The 20,000-nt window shown below is 43.0% G+C and overlaps 2 protein-coding genes across 5 annotated transcripts in view; both read left to right on the top strand.

Moving 5' to 3' along the window:
• plxdc1 (plexin domain containing 1) overlaps positions 1 to 6,217 on the top strand; it is a 61,170-nt gene extending 54,953 nt beyond the window's left edge. The window contains exons 12-14 of one of the 4 annotated variants that reach the window (XM_042081898.1): positions 670 to 705; positions 1,488 to 1,648; positions 4,549 to 6,217. In XM_042081898.1, the coding sequence (XP_041937832.1) occupies positions 670 to 705; positions 1,488 to 1,648; positions 4,549 to 4,671 (320 nt within the window). In that variant the 3' untranslated portion in view covers positions 4,672 to 6,217. The remainder of the gene's footprint in view (positions 1 to 669; positions 706 to 1,487; positions 1,649 to 4,548) is intronic. The other 3 variants (XM_042081899.1, XM_042081900.1, XM_042081901.1) reach the window with 3 other exon arrangements.
• A 4,458-nt stretch (positions 6,218 to 10,675) lies between these two features.
• The window catches only part of LOC121699627 (LIM and SH3 domain protein 1-like), a 27,196-nt gene continuing 17,871 nt past the window's right edge, over positions 10,676 to 20,000 (top strand). The window contains exons 1-2 of the mRNA XM_042081932.1: positions 10,676 to 10,958; positions 16,911 to 17,005. Of these exons, the coding sequence (XP_041937866.1) occupies positions 10,890 to 10,958; positions 16,911 to 17,005 (164 nt within the window). The 5' untranslated portion in view covers positions 10,676 to 10,889. The remainder of the gene's footprint in view (positions 10,959 to 16,910; positions 17,006 to 20,000) is intronic.

Here is a 20,000-nt window from a genome sequence, read left to right as displayed (position 1 = left end):
GATTTCTTTAATAAAGTCATATAGTTATACTAGAATGTAACTTTAGAATATTACCATTCAGCTACTGCCATTATGTACTGTGGTCATGGTAACAGTTGCCCTGGGATGCATTTACTGAAATTGCTGGTGAACAAACTACCATCATTACCACCATCCTTAAACGAAAGGCACACTTCATTTCATCATTCACTCTCTCTTTCTCTCTTAATGTGACCGTGGCGGTTTGGTTTCTCTCAGCAACACTTTCAGCAAATACAGTCTAGAGACCACTGATATAAAACGGTCAGCATTTGATGGGGGTATTTATTTACAGGTTGTTTAAAATGATGTAGCACAGTCACAAAACTGCCATTGGCTGTTGAAGCACACACAATGTTGTTCTCCTCACTGTATGTGCATGTGGTTTAGAGTTTACTGGCTATGCAAAGTTAAGAGTCTCTCCACATGTGTGTAAAATGTAAACTGAACACATTTGAATAGAACTTTTTGCTCCTCTATCATCTTAGTATGGCCCATCTTTGCATGGAGGCTTTCGGCTAACTGACCGCTATCCTGTCCCCTCCATCCTCCTGCCTGTCCTGTTCTGTCTGTCTGTCTGTCTGTCTGTCTGTCTGTCTCGCTGGTCTCACCCGTCTCTCTCTTCGCTTCAACGGTCTCGTCCCTCTGCAGATGACACCAAGCGCCTCTTTCACTACCATGGCAACGGTGAGTTGGCCAGTGGGATAGTGTGGTCTCGGCGTGACTGGCTTGGTTGCTACCTGGCTGGCTTGTGCGGCAACAGTCACAGGTGTTGGTAGCGTGTGGTAGCATGTAACTGTTACTGTCTCTGTCACCATGACCAATGGTGAAATTGCACTTTAGAGAACAGTGACTTGAACCGAATTGAACCCTGATCAACTTTATTATGTGAAATTAGGTACAAATATTTGCACCACAACTGTGTGCAGTGATCTACTTTGACAGTTAAAATCAGTCATTGTAATTAAAAACGCATAATGTAATTTGGCGATTGGACTTGGCCAAAAACATTTCTCAACTAAAAAGTACTTAGTCATGGGAAATGTGTCCACTCTGTGGACAGCTGTTCCCTGTGTGGATTTGGATCTGTTTGTTTTAGTACCTGGTTCTCCTGTGACTGTTGCATGAATGCCCAAAACCATTTTATTTACATGACACGCACTGAACTGCATGTCTGTCTATGTCACTGTGGCTGTTAGTGTGTGTGTATGAGAGAGAATTAGTGTGTGGGTGTGTGTGTGTGTGTGTGTGTCATGTGTTCCTACCACATCCCTCACATTGGCGTCTCATTGTTGTGTCTTGAAGTGACTGTTTGACTCATGCACCACCAACCATGCTCTCATGTCTGTTTATTCCCCTGCTGCTGGTGATCTTTGTTTGTGATTTGGACTCTTGAGTGTCTCTGAGTAGCTTCCCCTCACGTTTGCCCCTGTTGGATCTTTTTGTCTTCCCTCTGCCCTCCGTGTCAGACCTGCAAACGGGCTCCTCCGGCCAGGAGGAGGCGCCAGAGCACACGGCCATCATCGCTGGCGTAGTGGCGGCGCTCGTCCTGCTGGTCTTCCTCACCCTGCTGGCCGTCTACTACATCAACACGCACCCCACTGTCGCCCCACCATTCTACCTCATGCAGGTAAGACAAGAGAAAATTCCCTCAATGGAACAATGGAGTCAATGGAACTTTTTTCCATGGCAGCCATTTTGGACACGAGATATATGGCAGGTCCAGGTGTTACTAATGACTAATAAGGATCTGATTGTGCTGCACTTAAACTAAACAGAGACTCCATTAACATATTTAGTAACACCTGTGCTTGCCCTACTATTTCATATCAAAATGGCCGCTGTGGAAAAGGTCTATCTATACAGCACTCTATCAGAGGAGCAGTGGTCCATGTGGCTACAGCATCCATACCACACTTAGGTCCTGGTGCCCACAAGGACCTGGGTTTGAATCTGACCTGTGGTCATTTCCCGATCCCACCCCATTTCTCTCTCCCACTTGCTTCCTGCCTTCCTGTCTCTCTTTACTGTCCTCTCTGATTAATGACAAAAAAGCATATACAGTAATTTCCTGTGTATTAGCCGCATTGTGTATAAACCACAGGACAGTGTTTTATGCAAGTTATAAAAGAAACAAAACCATATTACTGTAATACCATATTAACTGGCCCCGTGTATTAAACTCATAGCTGAAGAAATTTTGCAAAATCAATGTATAAGCCGCGGCTAATAGTAAGGAAATTACAGTACTTAAAGAAATAAAAGAAGCAATCTTTCTATCTACACCCAGGGTGCGATTTGTAGGGAGGGATGGTGAGGATTTCCCCCCCTCTGGTTTTCCTATCCCTACCTCTGCTAAATTATTTTTATCCCCGGTGGGGACAACATTTATCCCCTTCTGCCCCTCATATTGATTAATGCTACTTCATATAAGTAAAGCGCTGCAACGTGAGAACAGTCTAGTAGGCTAGCCTACATAATAATCTGACATCAGAAACGCACCGTCACCGTCAGCACTCATGCTACTGTGCTGACACAGTGGCTGCGTGATAACTTAATTTGGCCTTGATCGTGCAGGACATTTCAGAATGTCGAGTGTGTAATCCATCATAAATGGCTAGTTTCACTGGAAAAGTTAGCTGTAAAAAATGAAAGAATACGAGAAGGATTCAGTGAAGCATATCGTCATATTTTAGAACCTTCAAAATTAGAAAACTGATGCAACTGAGATGGAGGACAACTGCACGTAGAGTAGAAATAGGCCTATTGTCCATTAAATGAGGAGATATTTGCTGAATATCACAAAAAGTGTTACAGAAATTGCTTGGCATCGCTTATTCAATGGCTCTCTACCGAAACACCACTCGTTTGATAAATCAGCCAGTAGGCTAGGCCTAGTAGACAAATAACTTTCAGAAATAATCTGTACTGCAAAAACGAATGTTGGTGGGTATTTAAACTATCTAACGGGTGTTTTAACAGCTGCAAATAGAAGCTTCATGATCTTTATGTTCTGGTTCGTAAATTATTTTCATAAAAATTCAAGTTGCCCTACTCTCCAAACTCTTCACTGCACTGTAGCCAATTAACTGACAGTATGATAGTAGGCTATTTATTTTCTGTAGGCTATAGCCTAAACACAATTATTTTTTCAACTTTTGCAATATTACGCACTTGGCTACTGAACGCAAATCAGCAGGAGAGAGAATGCACGTAGCCTACGCAGCGTGTAGCGCAATGTGCTATTTGGTTACCAACTAACACTGTTAGCCAATTCACTAACTTAAGACTTCAGTGACATCATATACAACGTTTTTTTGCACAACAAATACAGAAAGGATGGAGGCAGCAAAAGTAATTTCTGAAAGAGTAACTGTTCTTGCCCCATCTGAAAGAGTAATTTAAGATGGGGCAAGAACAAGGTGAATTTGTATGCTTGTCAAAACGCAGTCCTACCCTGCATTAGAGGAGCTGATCATCATACCAAATACACTCACTGTTTAAAGTCATACACCACGGTAAACTAAAACTAAAATGTTACAAAGGTGGCATTAGCCATGACATTACTAGGCTATGAATCGTTCGTTCATTTTTTTTTTTTTGGGGGGGGGGGGGGTTACAAACTTATTCAAAATCATCCCCCCCCTCTGGTTTTTACACAAATCGCACCCTGTCTACACCTTCATCTGTCCATCCATCGTTACATTGTCTGACTGGACCAGATGGGACTTTGGCACTGATGTGTTGAAAGGCTGCTCTGGAGACACCTTGTGGAAGACTAGAAGCAGAGACTTTCTAATGAGGAGACACAGCACTCAAAGAATCCTCTATAGAAATGCATGGGGTTAGTTTGCAATGCCAGTATGTACACATAGGGATGGGTAGTATTTATGATACATGTATTTAAAATATGTACTTCAAATACAAAATAGAATTTTGTAATTTGTATTTTATTGGGTTGAAAAAAATGGCTTCGTATTTTGTATCAAAATACTTTATAGGTGTGTATTGTTGTGATCAAAAATTAAGATTCTGGAAGATGATTCAGTGCAAGAAGAATAACATGTAGGTTGCTCACACACACACAATACAACCCCTCTCTCACACCAATCTTAAGTTTCCTGAGAATTTTAACCATCAGTTTTTTGAGAATTTTAACCATCAGTTTCTTACACATCCACATGGTTCCACTGCAACATTGCTCAAAAAGTTGCCTGATTATTTTAAGTCAATGCAACTGCTTTAAGCCCACATTTTGTGGATCTCAATAGGTTCTGTGGTAAATTTGTACCAACTGACAAGTTCAGTTGTGAGTTTGTGAGTAGATCTCTGATCAGTAGGCTATGAGATGTTACAGGCAGGTCTTCTTCTTGTCTTCTTTATTTAACTGACACCCTAAAAAAATGCCCACACTTAGTGGCTTCTTCAGGGCACGATACAAGTGTGTGACTACAGTACATCAGACTACTGCCCGATCCCAGTCATGTGCCTTTCGTTGACCTCTGACCCTTCCTGTGTGTTTACTGTCAGCAGCGCCGCACCAATAACTACTGGCCTTCCATGAAGTTCCGGAACCAGGGCTGTCATTCCAGCTACGCGGAGGTAGAGCTCGGCCATGAGAAGGAGGGCTTCATCGAGGCCGAGCATTGCTGAGGGGTTGGGGTGGGTCTTCTGACACCCAGGAGTTGGACTAAGGCACCAGTGGAAGTGGTGTGTGTGTGTGTGTGTGTGTGTTTGTGTAGGGGGAGAGGGTGTTTTTTTTTTGTTTGTTTTTGTTTGCTTTTCGGGGGGTATTTCGTTTGTTTTTGTTGTTTTCTTTTTGTAACGTTTTTTTTTTTAACGGAACACGGAACAAGACAATGGCAAAGCCATTGAGGGGATCTCATGGAAAAGAAAGCAATACACCACACATACAAATACACACACACACACACACACAGACACACACACACACACACACACACACAAAAGGACTTTTCGTGTCAGTCAAATTACCAGTAGAATTCCTAACCAGATTCTGCATCTCCTGCTTCACCTTGCGGTCCCTCTCGCTTTAACTGTTTTTTTGGGGAGGAGAAGAAAACAAAATGGCCGTGGAAAAGGGGAGCACATTATGGAACTGTGAAAAGATGGAGCTGACATGAGCTGATTCACTATCATCATCACCCCCCCCCCCCCCCCACACACACACACACACACACACACACCTCCTCGTCTATAAAATCTGTTCCTCACTCCCTGTTCAGGAGGGCTGGCATTATGGGCCGTGGTCAATTTAACTGCAACTATTGTACAATACCTTATATCTTTGTAGTGTTCTTGTTCTGTTTGTTTTTCAAAGAGGATATTTCATGTTTTCTAAAAAAAAAAAAGATAGGAAAGGAAAGAAAAGGCGGACGTCGTGTTGAGCACCGACTTATGTTTTCATGCATATTACTCTGTTAGTTACAAGGACTGGACTGCACTTTAGTTTTTATTATTTTTGTCTGTTTTTTTTTAAGAATGTGGTTGTGAAACCACATCAATATCAATAAGAAGAGTTTCCTGATCACGCAGTGAGAAAAAAACTAAAGTAAAAAAAAAAAGCTTTATGAACAGGCTACCTGGCCAAACCAAACCTTTCACTGAATGTGTTAAGTTCAACATACTGACTGACACACATGATGGCTGAACTGTGTGGCCCTGATCTGGCTCACATGTGGCCCTGATGTGGCCCTAGTCTAGCTCACACGTGGCCCTGATGTGGCCCTAGTCTAACACATGTGGCCCTGATGTGGCCCTAATCTAGCTCACAAGTGGCCCTGAAGTGGCCCTAATCTAGCTCACATGTGGCCCGAGACAAATCTCTTCCAGTGACAGCTATGATCTGAGAACAACTGAGAAATAAAGACACCTCAGACACAAGAAGCTGCTTCAGGTGCTCTGAGAGGTTGATGACCTTCAAAGTTGACCTGCGGTCACTGAGAGTTCACTTCACTTCACACCATTCTATTTCCCATTGTACCATTCCAGTTACGATTGTGAGAGAAGAGTATGCTTGTCCCCATGTGACCACTCCAGGAAAGACTTTCTCCAGGTCTCTAAACGTCTCTGTCCAGCCTGTCCACCGACTGCCATAGGAACGTGTCATTGCAACATTGTATTTCTGCCATGCAGCACGCTATGAGTGAATCAATAAAAAAAAATCAGTTGAACTGTACTAAGAGGTCTGTTTTGAAACATGCTGCCTCCAACGGTTTGTGTCTCTTCGTCTCTGTTCTCTTGTGTGACCAATCAATTCAAATCCATTGGTGATGTCATCAGACAGAAGGTGGAGAAGGTGGAATAAAAGGTGGAGATTTGGAACTTTTGAACACTTTGGAACACTGATGGGTTGCCTTAGAAACACTGACAAAGTCTTCATAGAGCAGGGGTGTCAATCATAAGGCCCGGCGGCCAGAACAGACCTGCCAGCAGGTTTGATACGACGCAGATGTTTTGGGTAGGAAGGGAAAATTAGAAAAAATATATATATTCACATCCAGTCGTCTTCAACAATGTGTAATAAGCAATATCTCTATGATATGATAAATTGATTAAACCTACTGCAAACCATTCACAGGAAGAAAGAGGCCAAAAGAGTTGACATGGAAGTAGGGTGTTTCAAGAGAGAAAGAGCAGTATATGACAGCAGTACATGATTTGTACTCGTAAGTGGGTGTAGTAAAGGAGTATATAATCAAACAACACTCTGATACCCTTTCGGGGGGAACTTTTTTCAGAACCCACTTTGGAGTTAGAAGAATTTTTTATTTTCCTATTCATTTCAATGGGGAAACTTCAAACGGCTATATCTCCGGAACGAAATGTCATAGGTCAAATGTTCCGCCTCCCCAAAACCGGCCACGAGGAAGCCGGGGAACTTGTCCGCTTGTCTCTACGGCCTTCCGTTCTCGAGATACAGCAGAAAAAGGATAATGACCATGACAATCCCCCCACAAGGTCTCATTCCAACAAATCTGGCTCACTGCTTAACATATATGTTTGTCACCCCTGTTGTAAATGGTTCTTTGTGGCTCTTACGGGGTCAGATACATATTACAAAACATTTCTGGAGACTTCACATTTTGTCTAAATGTGTATGGGAGAGAGATTAGATTGTTTTTTTTGATTGGTTTTGATCTGACACACTCTAAATCAGGCCAGTGCTTTGTGCCCTGAAAGAAGAGCAGAAACGTACACAGAAGATTTAAAAAGAAAACAGCAAAGGTGACAACAACAGGTGTGTTTTTTTTTATCTGCGTGTTTATTTTAAGAGGAAATGAACCCATTTCAGAAGGCACCATAAGGTTGTGCTCTCCAAAACGTACTTACTAAAAACTTAAAAAGTAACTTTTTGTAAGTTTGCTTTGTTCATCTCCGGTGTACCTGCTTATTTATTTATCTATTTTTATCCTTTATTTTACCAGGTGAGTCCCAATAAGATCTTACTGTACATCTCTTTTTCAAGGGAGCTCTGGGTCCGCAAGTAAAAAGAACATTAAGAACAACAGCAGAATACAATAATGACAAGACAGGACAACAGAATACAATAATGACAGGTCCACACACAATAAACAATAGGATACATACATAACACAACATACATAACTAAATAAATACATTTAACAACAAATACATATGAAGAGTTCAAAAGCAAAACCCTCTAAACGCCACCTGCGGTATTATGTGTGTGTGTATGTGTGTGTGTGTGTCTGTGTGTGTGTGTGTGTGTGTGTGTGTAACGGATCAAAACGAAAAAAGAAGAAAAAAACTCTGGCTAATCCTATATGACACTAGCGGCAGTCATAATAATCACTTAGATGTAATCGCATCTGGTTAGGATCCGTTAATGTTCCCATCAGTTGATGGGACACTGCAGCACCGTCTGCAAGGCCTACAAGAGATTATTAAATATTTCTTCGATTTGCCATTCAAATGGCAAAAATGGTTAGATGTCTATCCCTGAAAATCATACAAGAAACTTGTCTACTGGTAATTTCACTGAAATCTTCATTTCACTCTGGTGCATTCACAATGGGTTAAAGAGAACGTTTCGATGGAACCACTTGGCCAGCACAGTCACATTCGCATTTAGTCATTTAGCTGATGCTTTATCCAAAGCGACTTAGAACAAAAAAGGGAACTATCAAGGTACAGTAGGACTAAGACTAGGACATATTAGTGCATAGAAAGTGTACTGACTATGTGCTTATGTTGCTGCAGTGTGTTTTTTCCTGTTCCCACACTGTAGGCTACTCCCCACAGGAGCATAGTCTGGGGGTTGCTTTTCCCCCTCCCCTCTCCTCATGTTATGCTGTATTTTTTCCAATCCCCTGTCTTCCTGTCCTGTCTACCCCCCTTGTCATATTGTATATGTTTGTGTAATGTGGACAGGTTGATGGTTAATTTCACTGGTATGACTATGTGACAATAAAGGTAGTACTACTAGAAGGTATGGGGTGAGTGAGGAAAGCAATGAAGAGAGGAGCACATTATTGGTAGTTAGTGCAAGTGACGCTGCTGTTAAAAATGGACTTAGTCCAGGGTGCAGTTGTTTTGGTTTGAATACTATTTACATGACCACATCATGGAACCATGGTAATAGTCACATAAAGGGCCAACTCACAAAAACAAAATGAGATGTTATTAGGGTTGTAGGCTAACGTTTTGATTCCCAAGCAATGGAAAATAGAGCTACGTAATACTACTAGACATGTTTTTCTAATGAAAACATAGATATACATATCACCCCATGTGTTAATAAATTTGTATAGGCTAACATAGAATATAGAATGATAAGAACTGATTTGTAAAAAATAAATGTTGATTCCATGGCAATGGCACTAGCCTACTTGTGAAGTAGTGAGTTGAGCGGTGGAGGCAGTCACCAGGAAAGATTGTTCCAGTTTGAAGAAAACTATTTATTTTTAAGCTGCCGACAGGTGAACAGACAAGACAGACTGGTACATTTAACATTCAATGAAGTTTGCCGTTAACAAAATCCTTAATATCAGCAATAAGGTTGTAATTACACTGAGTCAACAAACCTCTCACAACAGAGGTCCAGAATAGACTGAATTCCCTATTACCTGGACACAGGTAATAAAGTGAGTTACTCCTCCCCTCAGGAGTGAACCAGCATTCATAAATCAATTAAGTGAAGGAAATACATTTCAGTAACAAAACCATGTATACATACAAACGTCCATGTTGAACACGCTAATATGCCCACATTTAAATATCACAGCTCATTACAGCTAAAACAATGATATAATACAACACGGGAGCAAAACACCCCTCCTGGATGTGGTACAGTCCACTATTTTAATGTAGCGCTCACAATGTTCATAAGCACTCAATAGCGCTCAAAATGTTTATAAGCACTCAATAGCGCTCATAGCGCTATTAGTGAGGGGGTGCATATCGCTCCGTCACACTACTGAAGAAAGGAGACATTACATGCTGTAGTAGACCTGTGTGAATGGTCATGTGTTGGCCTTTGCTGTCTTGTCTTCTGGCAAGAATCACCTTTAATTATTCAGTTGTAGTTTCTAAAGTTGTTCAATTTCAATTGTGTGTGTGTGTGTGTGTGTGTGTGTCAACGTTACCTTGCTAATTGCAATAATTGTTACCCTCCTCCATCAAGCACAATTTCTTTCGCAGGTAGCCTATTCTTTGGACCAAAATTAGCCTAGTTATGATTGAATGAAAATTAGCTTGGAATGCAAGTAGGCTTATGAACAAGACCAGGATAGCGCTGATTGTTATAAAAGGAATTAGTCCTAGGCATATCAAATGGAGCAACGATTTAATTTGACTAGATTCGCTCAAGCCTTTTAGTTACCAAAATACGTACTGATGAATGAAAATGAGGGGGCACCCGGATTTGAACCGGGGACCTCTTGATCTGCAGTCAAATGCTCTACCACTGAGCTATACCCCCGATGCACATACACTGGGAAACATCGGAAAATATACCAACGTTTTTCTGTGATTTTAGTAGCTACATGTGTGCAGAAAAGGTGTCATAGGTTGTTCGTCGTGCATTTTCATTAGTGAGAATTGTCTTTGTGGACAAATTAGGCTAATTACATGAAGATTAATGTAATGTCACGCTACATGTTTAACCGAGAAGACACGTAGGCAGCAACGAGTGTCTGTTCAGTTATCTGACACTAGAGGGCAATATAATACATCATCGTGAAGTTGGGAGTAGATTTGATTAATCGTACCGCACACTAAAGCTTGTAAGTTGTATAGTAAATCGGTTACGTTTAGGATTCTCAAAGACAGTGTTTTCTTTGTAGCCAACAATGGAAACTTCTGTCTGACAAATCCGTAGGCCTACAAACCTAAATTCGCATTTTTACTTCCTACTTTGAGGAGCATGTCTTGCTTCTGTCTGTTCTGCAGTGACCAACCCACTTTGCTATGCCAGTATGAAAACAGATGCTGTTACAATGCCCCTAGTGTAATTATTTTATAGCATAAAGACACAGGTTGACCCCCATTCTTCTTTACGAATCTGTACACATACGATGTGCACTCCATATAAGGTCGTCAGGCTGTTTTGGGTATTTTTTTCCAGCCTAGGTACCGCCCTTCTCTCGCAAAAAAAGCCGTTCCTACACTCGCAATATTACCGCGCGTGTATGAGCTGGTTGGGTCGTGAACGCGCCCATTGCTGAAACGCTGACAATCTGCAGACTTTCTATTAGCCTGCCCATAATCAACATATCACCTCTGGTTGCATTCAGTTTAGTATTCCGCTTGAAACCTTAGCTATAGCATACTGACTGGTCATTTTGGTATCCTTTATTTTTAGGGAAATTGTACAGTTACCTGCCAAAATGAATCCGCCGTGTAGCAGATGCAATAAGACCGTGTATCCAACTGAAAAAGTAAATTGCTTGGACAAGGTAAGAAATTATGTCTAAATACTCCAATGCGTAGCCTACCAATTAGACTAACATTAACATGATTATTAATTTATTTAGCTCTATGCTAACGGTCTAGCTATGGCATGCGGATAGACATATGGCAATAATCAGCGTCCAATATTGGAAGACTTTTGTTGCAATTTTGCTTTACAATTTCATCACAGACAAGTTCTCTTGTAGATCGTCTTCTATGCTCAGCTAAACCGTTACAGGCACATACGCTGACTTGTAAGCTTTTGTCTCAATGAGTGATACAAGATGTTTTACATAGCAAGAACACTGTCTGCATTGCATAGGTCTTCACGTATACGTCTTTAGTAGCCCTTTGCCGAGTTTGTATCTGGCAAAGTTACATTTTGCAAAACTGAAAAACCACTTCCTGTTAAAGGGGCTCGCAGCAGTGCATGCCACAAAGGCAAGTTTGGCAATGCCTTCACATTCATTGAGAAGCTCAAAGCAGTTTCAACATGCGATACAATGTTTCACTCAGAAAGGGTCTTACAGGGATGTCCGCAACATTGTCACCACGGGTTTTTGAGATATCGGTAAAAAAAAGCATTACATCATTTAGCGTTAAGCTAACTTTGGCCTCATCGGCTTCAGTTGCGTTTCTGCTGTGGGCGTAGCCGCTTCTCAAAACCTCAAATCCTGTAGCTCTTCATGACATTTAGAAAGATTTCCCTTCACTCGTCCGCTTTCAACCCGCCCAAATCTGAGCGCGACCTGATAAAATGATCCACTTTGTTCATGAGGCTTTTATGTGGATGTGGCTCAGGCCTACCTGGTCTTCATAACAAAAGCATGATGTCTACATGGCCCAAAATGACCCCAGCTCCACACCTGGACTGGAAATAGAGCCGATAGTCACAGTACAGCTGTTGACTAGACTTTGACGTCTACATCTTGAGACCTTTTGTAGTGATCCACTTGACGGTTTTACCGAAGTGATGGCTTGACAAACTCTTGAAACCCCCTCGCATTTTTAGCTTGCATTTGCCTCCAACGCAGAGGAAGATGCTATTTTTGATATGGTATGCGATACATTTGGCCGGATGTGGCCTATTACTCCTAGACCAGTTTTGCTTATGTATGTGTGAAAGAGTTTGAGCGAGAAACGGGCACGCTCGAACACTGAGATGTATTGTTCTAAGTCTGTCTCTATGATGATCGACTGAACTATGTGCAGAGTAGACCATGTTGTCATCAACCAATTCCCCTCGTTATGTTTTGGCTACGCTGACTCAAGGCTGTTGACATAGGTTACTTTAATCAGCTTTAGCTGACCTGAGCACATCAATTCTGTTGAATAAGATGAGAAAGACTTTAAGCAAAGCATAGGGACCATGGCCTACAATCCCCTTCCAAAATCAGATAGGCCTACATTAAGACTGTATTCTAGAACTTACAAACTGCTGTCCCTCACTCTTACTGGCCATAAGTTGACCTGACCTCAATAAAAAAAACACAAACTAAATAACAAACAAACAAACAAAAAACTATCCCACAGTTGCTGGGGTAACCCAGTGATTCAGGACCAGCTGAGCAATGTTGTTCTGTGCGCTGTTGTTCCGTGTTGTGTGAGTGTGCTGAGAGAGAGAAAAGAGAGCCAATGAGTGAGGGGGCAAGAGAGCTCTCTCCTGGAATTTTCCCATGCTGTCATCATCACAGATTGCCTAGAAACAGCCATCTGATACCCATTTGGATGGTTCTCCGTGGCTCGGTCACACTGACTTTAGCTGGGTAGGCTCTCCATTGTGTGTGTGTGTCAGTGGAAGACGCACAAGGGGGTGAGCTGTTTGGCCCGTTTGTGTAGCAACTGGAACATGCCAGCCGGGTCCAAACTTTGTTTATCTCCCTGCAGTGCCGATCTGTCATGACAACCCAGGCGTTTCCATCAGGTTTGACAGATGAGGTGTGAGGTTCGTTGTTGTCGAGGTAATTTGCATTTAGGCCCCTGTGTGTGTGTGTGTGTGTGTGCTTGCTCATGCAAAGGGACACTAGGCCTAAGTGTTATTGCCCTCTCCTCATTACTTGCCCGCAGTGGTAGGTGAATATTTTCGGTAAAAATCAGTATAGGCCTACCAAAGTAAAACAGGAGACCCAGTCACACTGAGATGAAGTTCAATCAGGATGTAGATTTATGCAGCTGTGCACAGGAGAGAGGCAATTCACAAGAAGATGCACAAGGCTCTCTAGTGTGAGTCTCTAACTCGACACAGAATGATTCTAAGCTTAAATACCGAACTTATCATGACAAAGCATTAATTAGCATATGGTGACAAGGCATTTCTCACTGCTGAGTCAGAAGATAGATTATCCTAATCATGGCCTACATCATGGCATTGACAACATAGGAGAGACATTAAATTAGTAGTGTCGAGATGATAAGGATGTTATTAACCTAGCTGCCTTTTCTTATCCCTGTCTGGGAATACAAAGTTACACATACGCTAGTATGATATCACACAGAGAGAAGTAGGACAGCTAGCCTAATTCTGTGTGACTAGTCTTAAGTGACTAACTAATGAGAAGCATAAGAACATGAAACCACATACTTGGATATTAGAAACCGTCCTGTTTCGCACTCGCTCTCTCAGTATTTAACCTGGTCACACCTCATAGTGGCCTTTGCAGTCGTCCGCCCCCCACGCCTCCTCCTGAAACTCGGAGTGTCTCTGACAGGTATCCACGGCCCGTGTCCTCCTTCCCATGATCCTCTGCTCCAGCGGAAGTCCCACGGAAGTGGTGATTCTGTGGCCCCTTCCCAGGGGGGGTGCTGCTGCTGTCTCCACAGGCTCACGCGCTCCGCAGTGTCCTGGATTTCCTCTCCTGGTGAGGAGACCTACTTCAGCTGCAGCAGGCCTGCGTGCTAAACTGAGACGAGTTGTCAGGTGCTAAACACCTCCACTGCAGTGCTGTTCCTCTGGTTCTAGAACAAGGGTTCTCTATCGGTTCTCTGTTGTCTCTGGAGCACCTCTGCTCTGCATGTTCTCTCTGTCCATGTTCCAAACACATTGATTGGGGGCTGCTGTTCCTCCGTAGAACATGTGTAGGTCTCTTTGTGTGTACTGTACTAAGTGATGGAACTTACTTTTATACTTGCTTCTGTTGTTTGTATATGTTTTTGTACCGAAACATTTATTAAAGGTACACTAGGCAAGATTTTCACCTTTACGAAGTCAATTTGACGGTAAACATACTTGTAGGTGAATCGTTCACCTAGCATAGCTATACAGCATAGACATAGCCAAAAATACCTAAACTTGCATAGTGTACCTTTAAGCTGTTTAGTCCTTATTTTTGTAGCACTTTGTGTGGCCATGTCTATTCTGGGGAACCCCTGGTCTGTTTGCTCATATCTTTTGTTTACATGCTCCAAGCAAAACTGATTAGTGATCAGCATAATTGAAATGTTGAGGCAGATGTGGTCTTCAGCATTCTTGAGTAAACGAGTGTCCATTGACAAGCTCAGTCAGCTACATAGAGCAGAGTGTTAGTTTTGCACATAAATGCAAATATGGGACTTAATAGGATGGGTTTAGTTTTCAGAGATAATTCTCTGTGAGTCAACTCAGTGAGTTTTCAGAGATAACTCAATCATTTTCCCAGTTAGCCATGTGCTAGTCTAGTCAGCCAGGGGCCTGTACTACGAAGCGGGGTTACTGGTAATCTGGGGAACTTCGAGAGTAACTTGATCACGTGTGGCGTAAGTTCCCGATTAACCCGTACTGCGAAAGGTGGATAGGTATTTAACCGAGGTATGCTGCCATGGCAATTTACGCTGCATCTCAAACCTGCTCCGACCAGGTTATGTTCTTGGTTAACCCGAGGTTTCCGTTAACCACACCCTTTATAAGTACCACCCCTCCACTAACAATTTCTCCCGAGACATGTCGGCGTACCTGGATGATCCATACGACATTGGAGCGCAAATTGTGAGGGACTCTCTTCGCAGGGTGAGGGGTTTTAGAGACCGCCAGAAAATATATATAGCCTACCCGGACGATATTCTCTATGAAGATATTGTCAGCCAAGGGAATTCGTTATCTTTGTCAGATGATCTAGGAAGACGTCTCATAGCAATGCCCGTACGTGGACATTCATGTATTCCATCGGTGATGCAAGAATACTGTATGTCCGAAAATAAATCGGACATAGGCCTACAGTATGCTGAAAATCTGAGCAAGAATAGCCTAAAATAAATCGGACATAGCCTACAGTAGGTCTAATAAATTAAAATCACAATTTTAACAAACTTGTTGAATTGAATGTCATATTACTGTACCCTGCACATAAAGGCTACACATTTCCACAGCACCAGAATCCGACCGAATGCCTCCCTCAACCCCCTCCATAATCGGCCTTCCACTATTATTTGCGATGGCCAACTCTTCTGCTACTGTAAAACAGAGGCCAAGTGAAGGCTATAAGCTAGGCCTACATGTTTTCATAATTAAGAAATATTAATGCAAGCTATAACTATATAAACCTACTATTCTGAATAATGTTTTTGTGTTTCATTTTCACCTGCTGCCATGTGCGTTTGGTGTTGCATCTGAAATGTTCACAGGATTAGGCATACACTAACTATCAGTCAATGGGGGTTACTTAAACATTCAATTATCCTTAATACTGTAATCTATATGCCCACTTCAGAATTGGGTTGCATCTGTAGGCCTTTCTATGAACTCAAAATAGGCTATTTAATTATTTCAACTCATTTCAGACATTCCGCAAGCTACTAATCCTCCGTAACACATATTTGAAGAACATGTGGGAATAAAACTTTACTTTTTACTAAACTTTACTTTTTTACTTTTTAATTAACACCACTTAAGACAACCAGTTTTTGTCAACCCTGGTTTAACAAAGTAACCCTGGGTTACATCTGGGTAGGTTAAGCTCCCTTCGTAATACAGGCCCCAGGTGTCTTAACCTGGCAGTGTAGTGACTGATTAAGATCACCATATACTCTCTGGTGGCACTGGAACATCGGGCAACATTCCTGTGCAGAACCTGAGGTTTTACACATCCACTGAGCACTGTTAAATATCAACAGAGGGCTCCTGTTTGGGGTGGAAAGTCCCTCCTTAAGGTTCTTACCTTTGCCATATAACCTTGCCCATTCACTGTGGGCATTATTGGTGGCTAGGTGCATAAGACCCTCCCTAAGAAGGCAAAAGCAATAGTCTCTTTTGGTTTTGGGAGGGTCAAAATATTTGCACAATGTTTTGTTTTTGAGCCGTGTGGCGCTGCCTACAGTAAGTTCTGTGGTTATGCCACAAAAAAAAAAAAAGTGCACCCCCCCATTTGCCACTGCATAATTGCCACTAGATTAGCGGCTAGACTAGTAGTGCATGACTCCTTGCAGTAGTTTCAGAGGAAGGTTTTGGACACGCCCCGCGTAGTTCCTCTCCTGTCTGGAGTTTGGGAGGAGAGTAATCTGCGTCCTAAGTGTAAATGAGGCGTAGTGTGGGAGTGGGGGGGGGGGAGGGGGGGGCTTGCAGATGCAGCTTCAGACGGAGACAAGGAACAAGAGGCCCATTAAAGTGCCACAGGCGATCAACTGGAACCATAGAGGTCACAGGCCGAATGAGAGCTGCTGTGTTTGAGGGAGTCTTTTTTTTTTTGGGAGGGGTGACAGTCTGGCAAGGTCGAAGGTCGAAGGTCCCTGCATGCCTGTTCATCAGCATTCAAGAGCCCGAGAGGGGCTTTTCCTTTGCATACCACTTCAGCAGCTGGCTTAGTTTCTGCTCGCTAGTGTGCCGTTGCTGAGCAAAAAGTGAATCCAAACTTCTCTGGAAGGGAAAAAAAAAGCATTGGATTGCGACATCTCCATTATTGCTTTTGTAACTCTAACCCCCCACTCTCTCTCTCTCTCTCTCTCTCTCTCTCTCTCTCTCTCTCTCTCTCCCCTTCTCTTTCCAACAGTATTGGCACAAGGGGTGTTTCAGCTGTGAAGTATGCAAGATGACTCTCAACATGAAGAACTACAAAGGCTTTGACAAGAAACCCTACTGCAGCCAGTGAGAACTTTAACGTTAAATCATCTCTTCCTCCCTTTCTCACTCACTCACTCACTCACTCACTCACTCACTCACTCACACACACACACACACTCTGTTTTTCATTCTGCAAGTGTTTCTGGGTGTTAGTCTCTGTCACATAGGCCAAGAGAGTCTTGACTGGTGCAAAGTTGAGCTTGAGATGACACGAAGGCCTGTTTTGCTGCAAGGGGTTTCAGGTGTCTTTTGCACTGCACCATTTGTTCCACCACCGTGTGTGTGTTGTGTGTGTGTGTGTGTGTGTGTGTGTGTGTGTGTTGTGCCTGTGTGTGTGTGTTGTGTGTGTGTGTGTGTTGTGTGTGTGTGTGTGTGTGTGTGTGTGTGTGTGTGTGTTGTGCCTGTGTGTGCTTTTTTTTTGTTGTCCTCCAAAGACTCCTTCCCAACATGTTGGGGCCTTTCCTGATTTTCTGTTACTCTCTTCACACACACTTGGCGTGTGTGTGTGTGTGTGTGTGTGGTGAGGCCTTCACTGTTTTTTAACACACCCTAACAATCGAATGTCTGTTGCTACATCTGTTTATGTCCTAATCCAAGTGGAGATCATTGATCTCATACACACACACACACACACACACACACACACACACACACACACGCCATCTTATACTCTTCAGTGATTGTACTGTGTCTGCTCTCATCATTCCCTATAAACACATCAGCCTCTGTTTTACCACACACAGAAACACTCTTGCATGGACAAACAAGCAGCCTGTTTTTTCAAGGGCAGAAAAAGATGACTCGTTGTTTTCTTTAAGAGGTCCCTTAACTTCTGCAGGGATGGGCAAATTCCCCTCCAAACCAAATCAACCCCCCCACACACACACACACACAAACAAACTGTTTTTTTCTAGATACAGCCGGTGTGCAAGGACGACGGTCATGTTATCTCAAAGAGCCCTTTTAGGAGCCATAGAGCTGGCGGTCAGGGTCCCTCGTGCGCGCACTGGCAGGCAGGTCCGACTCCATTTCCTTATCCCTCAATTGACGAGTGGACGTGACCCAAATATCTCTGAGCCAAGGGTCAAAAAACGATTGGAGTTTTGAGGGATTGTGAAATGTTGGTGTCGCTTTTAGTGTGGCTGCTGGTATTAGGATGTAATTTAGCTGAGTACAGTGTGTGTGAGTATGGACTGAGGGTTAGTGGACGTAGGAATGTGAGGGGTGGGGGTCAACAGTCAACTTTAAGAATCCTGCAAAACCTGGCGTAGCACCTGGTGTTAATGTCACTAGGTGGGCTTACGTGGGGTACGATCTATTCCGATCAGGCTTACAGGCGCTCCAGAGTCTTTGATTGGAATAGCCGTTGTTGCTTTGCTTTTCCTTGAGAAGATGATGCAATCTGATTGACCGTATACACGGCTGTTCGGTTGGAATAAGAACAGAGTATACCATCTCTTTCATTACGATTAAAATTCGAATTGGTTCGGCGGTTTTATTCCGATCAAGGTGTTTATAGGTATCATTTTTATTCCGACTGAGACATTTTTCCTATTTTAATCGGAATAAAAGTGTCTATGTAAAGAGAGTGTCATGATTGAGTCACCATTTATCAATATTTTCCAAGGTCTTATTCAGTGTGTGTGTGTGTGTGTGTGTGTGTGTGTGTGTGTGTGTGTGTGTGAGGAGCTGTTTGCTGTTAGAAGTGTGTGTGGTGGGGTATTCACTGCAGAGTGAATATTGACACCATATTGTGGATAGTCGTTAGCTGGAACTTCAGCTTATGTAAAAAACGTCTGGTCTGCACTTGGACGTGTGTGAGTGTGCATCTGACAAGCATCTGATGAGAGAACTCAGATTTTCCGCTCTCCCTGGAGAATAGGCCGCTCGTTCAAAAGTCCTGGACAGAACAGCCACTCCTTTTTCTTTTTTTGGACTTTTCAAAAAAAAAAACGTTTCAACAATTTGCTACGTGTCTCAGAGATGAAACATTCCTCTCTGTGGTTTTATGACCTGTTTGTTGTTGATTTCATATTTGCATGTTATGATGAAGTTATGAATGTGAGTACTGTGTTTTTTGTTGAATTATTTGTAGGTTTTTTTTCTCTCCCTCTCTTGCTGATTTGTTTAAACATTGCCAGGATATTGAGATCGGGGACGAATGAGGACACACACACACACACACACACACATACATACACACACACACACACACACACACACTAGCGTACATTCACAGACAGACTTATTTTGGGGGATGGCATTTGCTGTGCATACTTTGCAGTATCCACTGTGTGTGCAGACTCTGTAACCTGCCAAACTGGATTACAGGCCTGTTTCATGAACACGCATATTCTTTCTCTCATCCAGTACATCCAGATGTGTGGGTGTGTGCGTGCGTGCGTGTGTGTGTGTGTATGCATGAATGTGTGTGTGTGTGTGTGTGTGTGTGTGTGTGTGTGTATGCATGAGTGTGTGTGTGTGTGTGTGTTATGCATGAATATGTGTGTGTGTGTGTGTGAGAGAGAATGAGTGTATGTGTTAGTGTTCTGTCCTCACTGGGCCAAAGCTGCTGAGAGACGCGCGTTAGGCGTCTGATTAGTTCTCGGTGTCCACCACATCGCTGACTCCTGTGAAACTGGACTCTCTCCATCTTTACCATGACCCTTCCACACCGCCCAGTGCTGACGAGCAGCAGGCCAGAGGAAACTCCCTCTGAAACACACACACACACACCGTCCAGCGCCCAGTACTGACAAGCAGCAGGCCAGAGGTCCTCAGTCAGTCAGACACTCACGCACACACTCACATGCTCCCTCCGAACCACCATCAGACACTCGCTGACACTCTCCCTCTGAAACACACACACACACACTCGCACACAGTTACTAACACACACACAGTCGCTGTCTCACACACACACACACACACACACACAGTCGCTCACACACTCACACACAGTCGCTCACTCACACACACTCATGTGCTCCATCTCAGCCACCATCAGTCTGCCTGTCCA

This window comes from Alosa sapidissima, chromosome 24 (genome assembly GCF_018492685.1).
Source record: "Alosa sapidissima isolate fAloSap1 chromosome 24, fAloSap1.pri, whole genome shotgun sequence".
Taxonomy (NCBI): domain Eukaryota; kingdom Metazoa; phylum Chordata; class Actinopteri; order Clupeiformes; family Clupeidae; genus Alosa; species Alosa sapidissima.
This window is presented reverse-complemented; position numbering and strand designations above follow the sequence as displayed.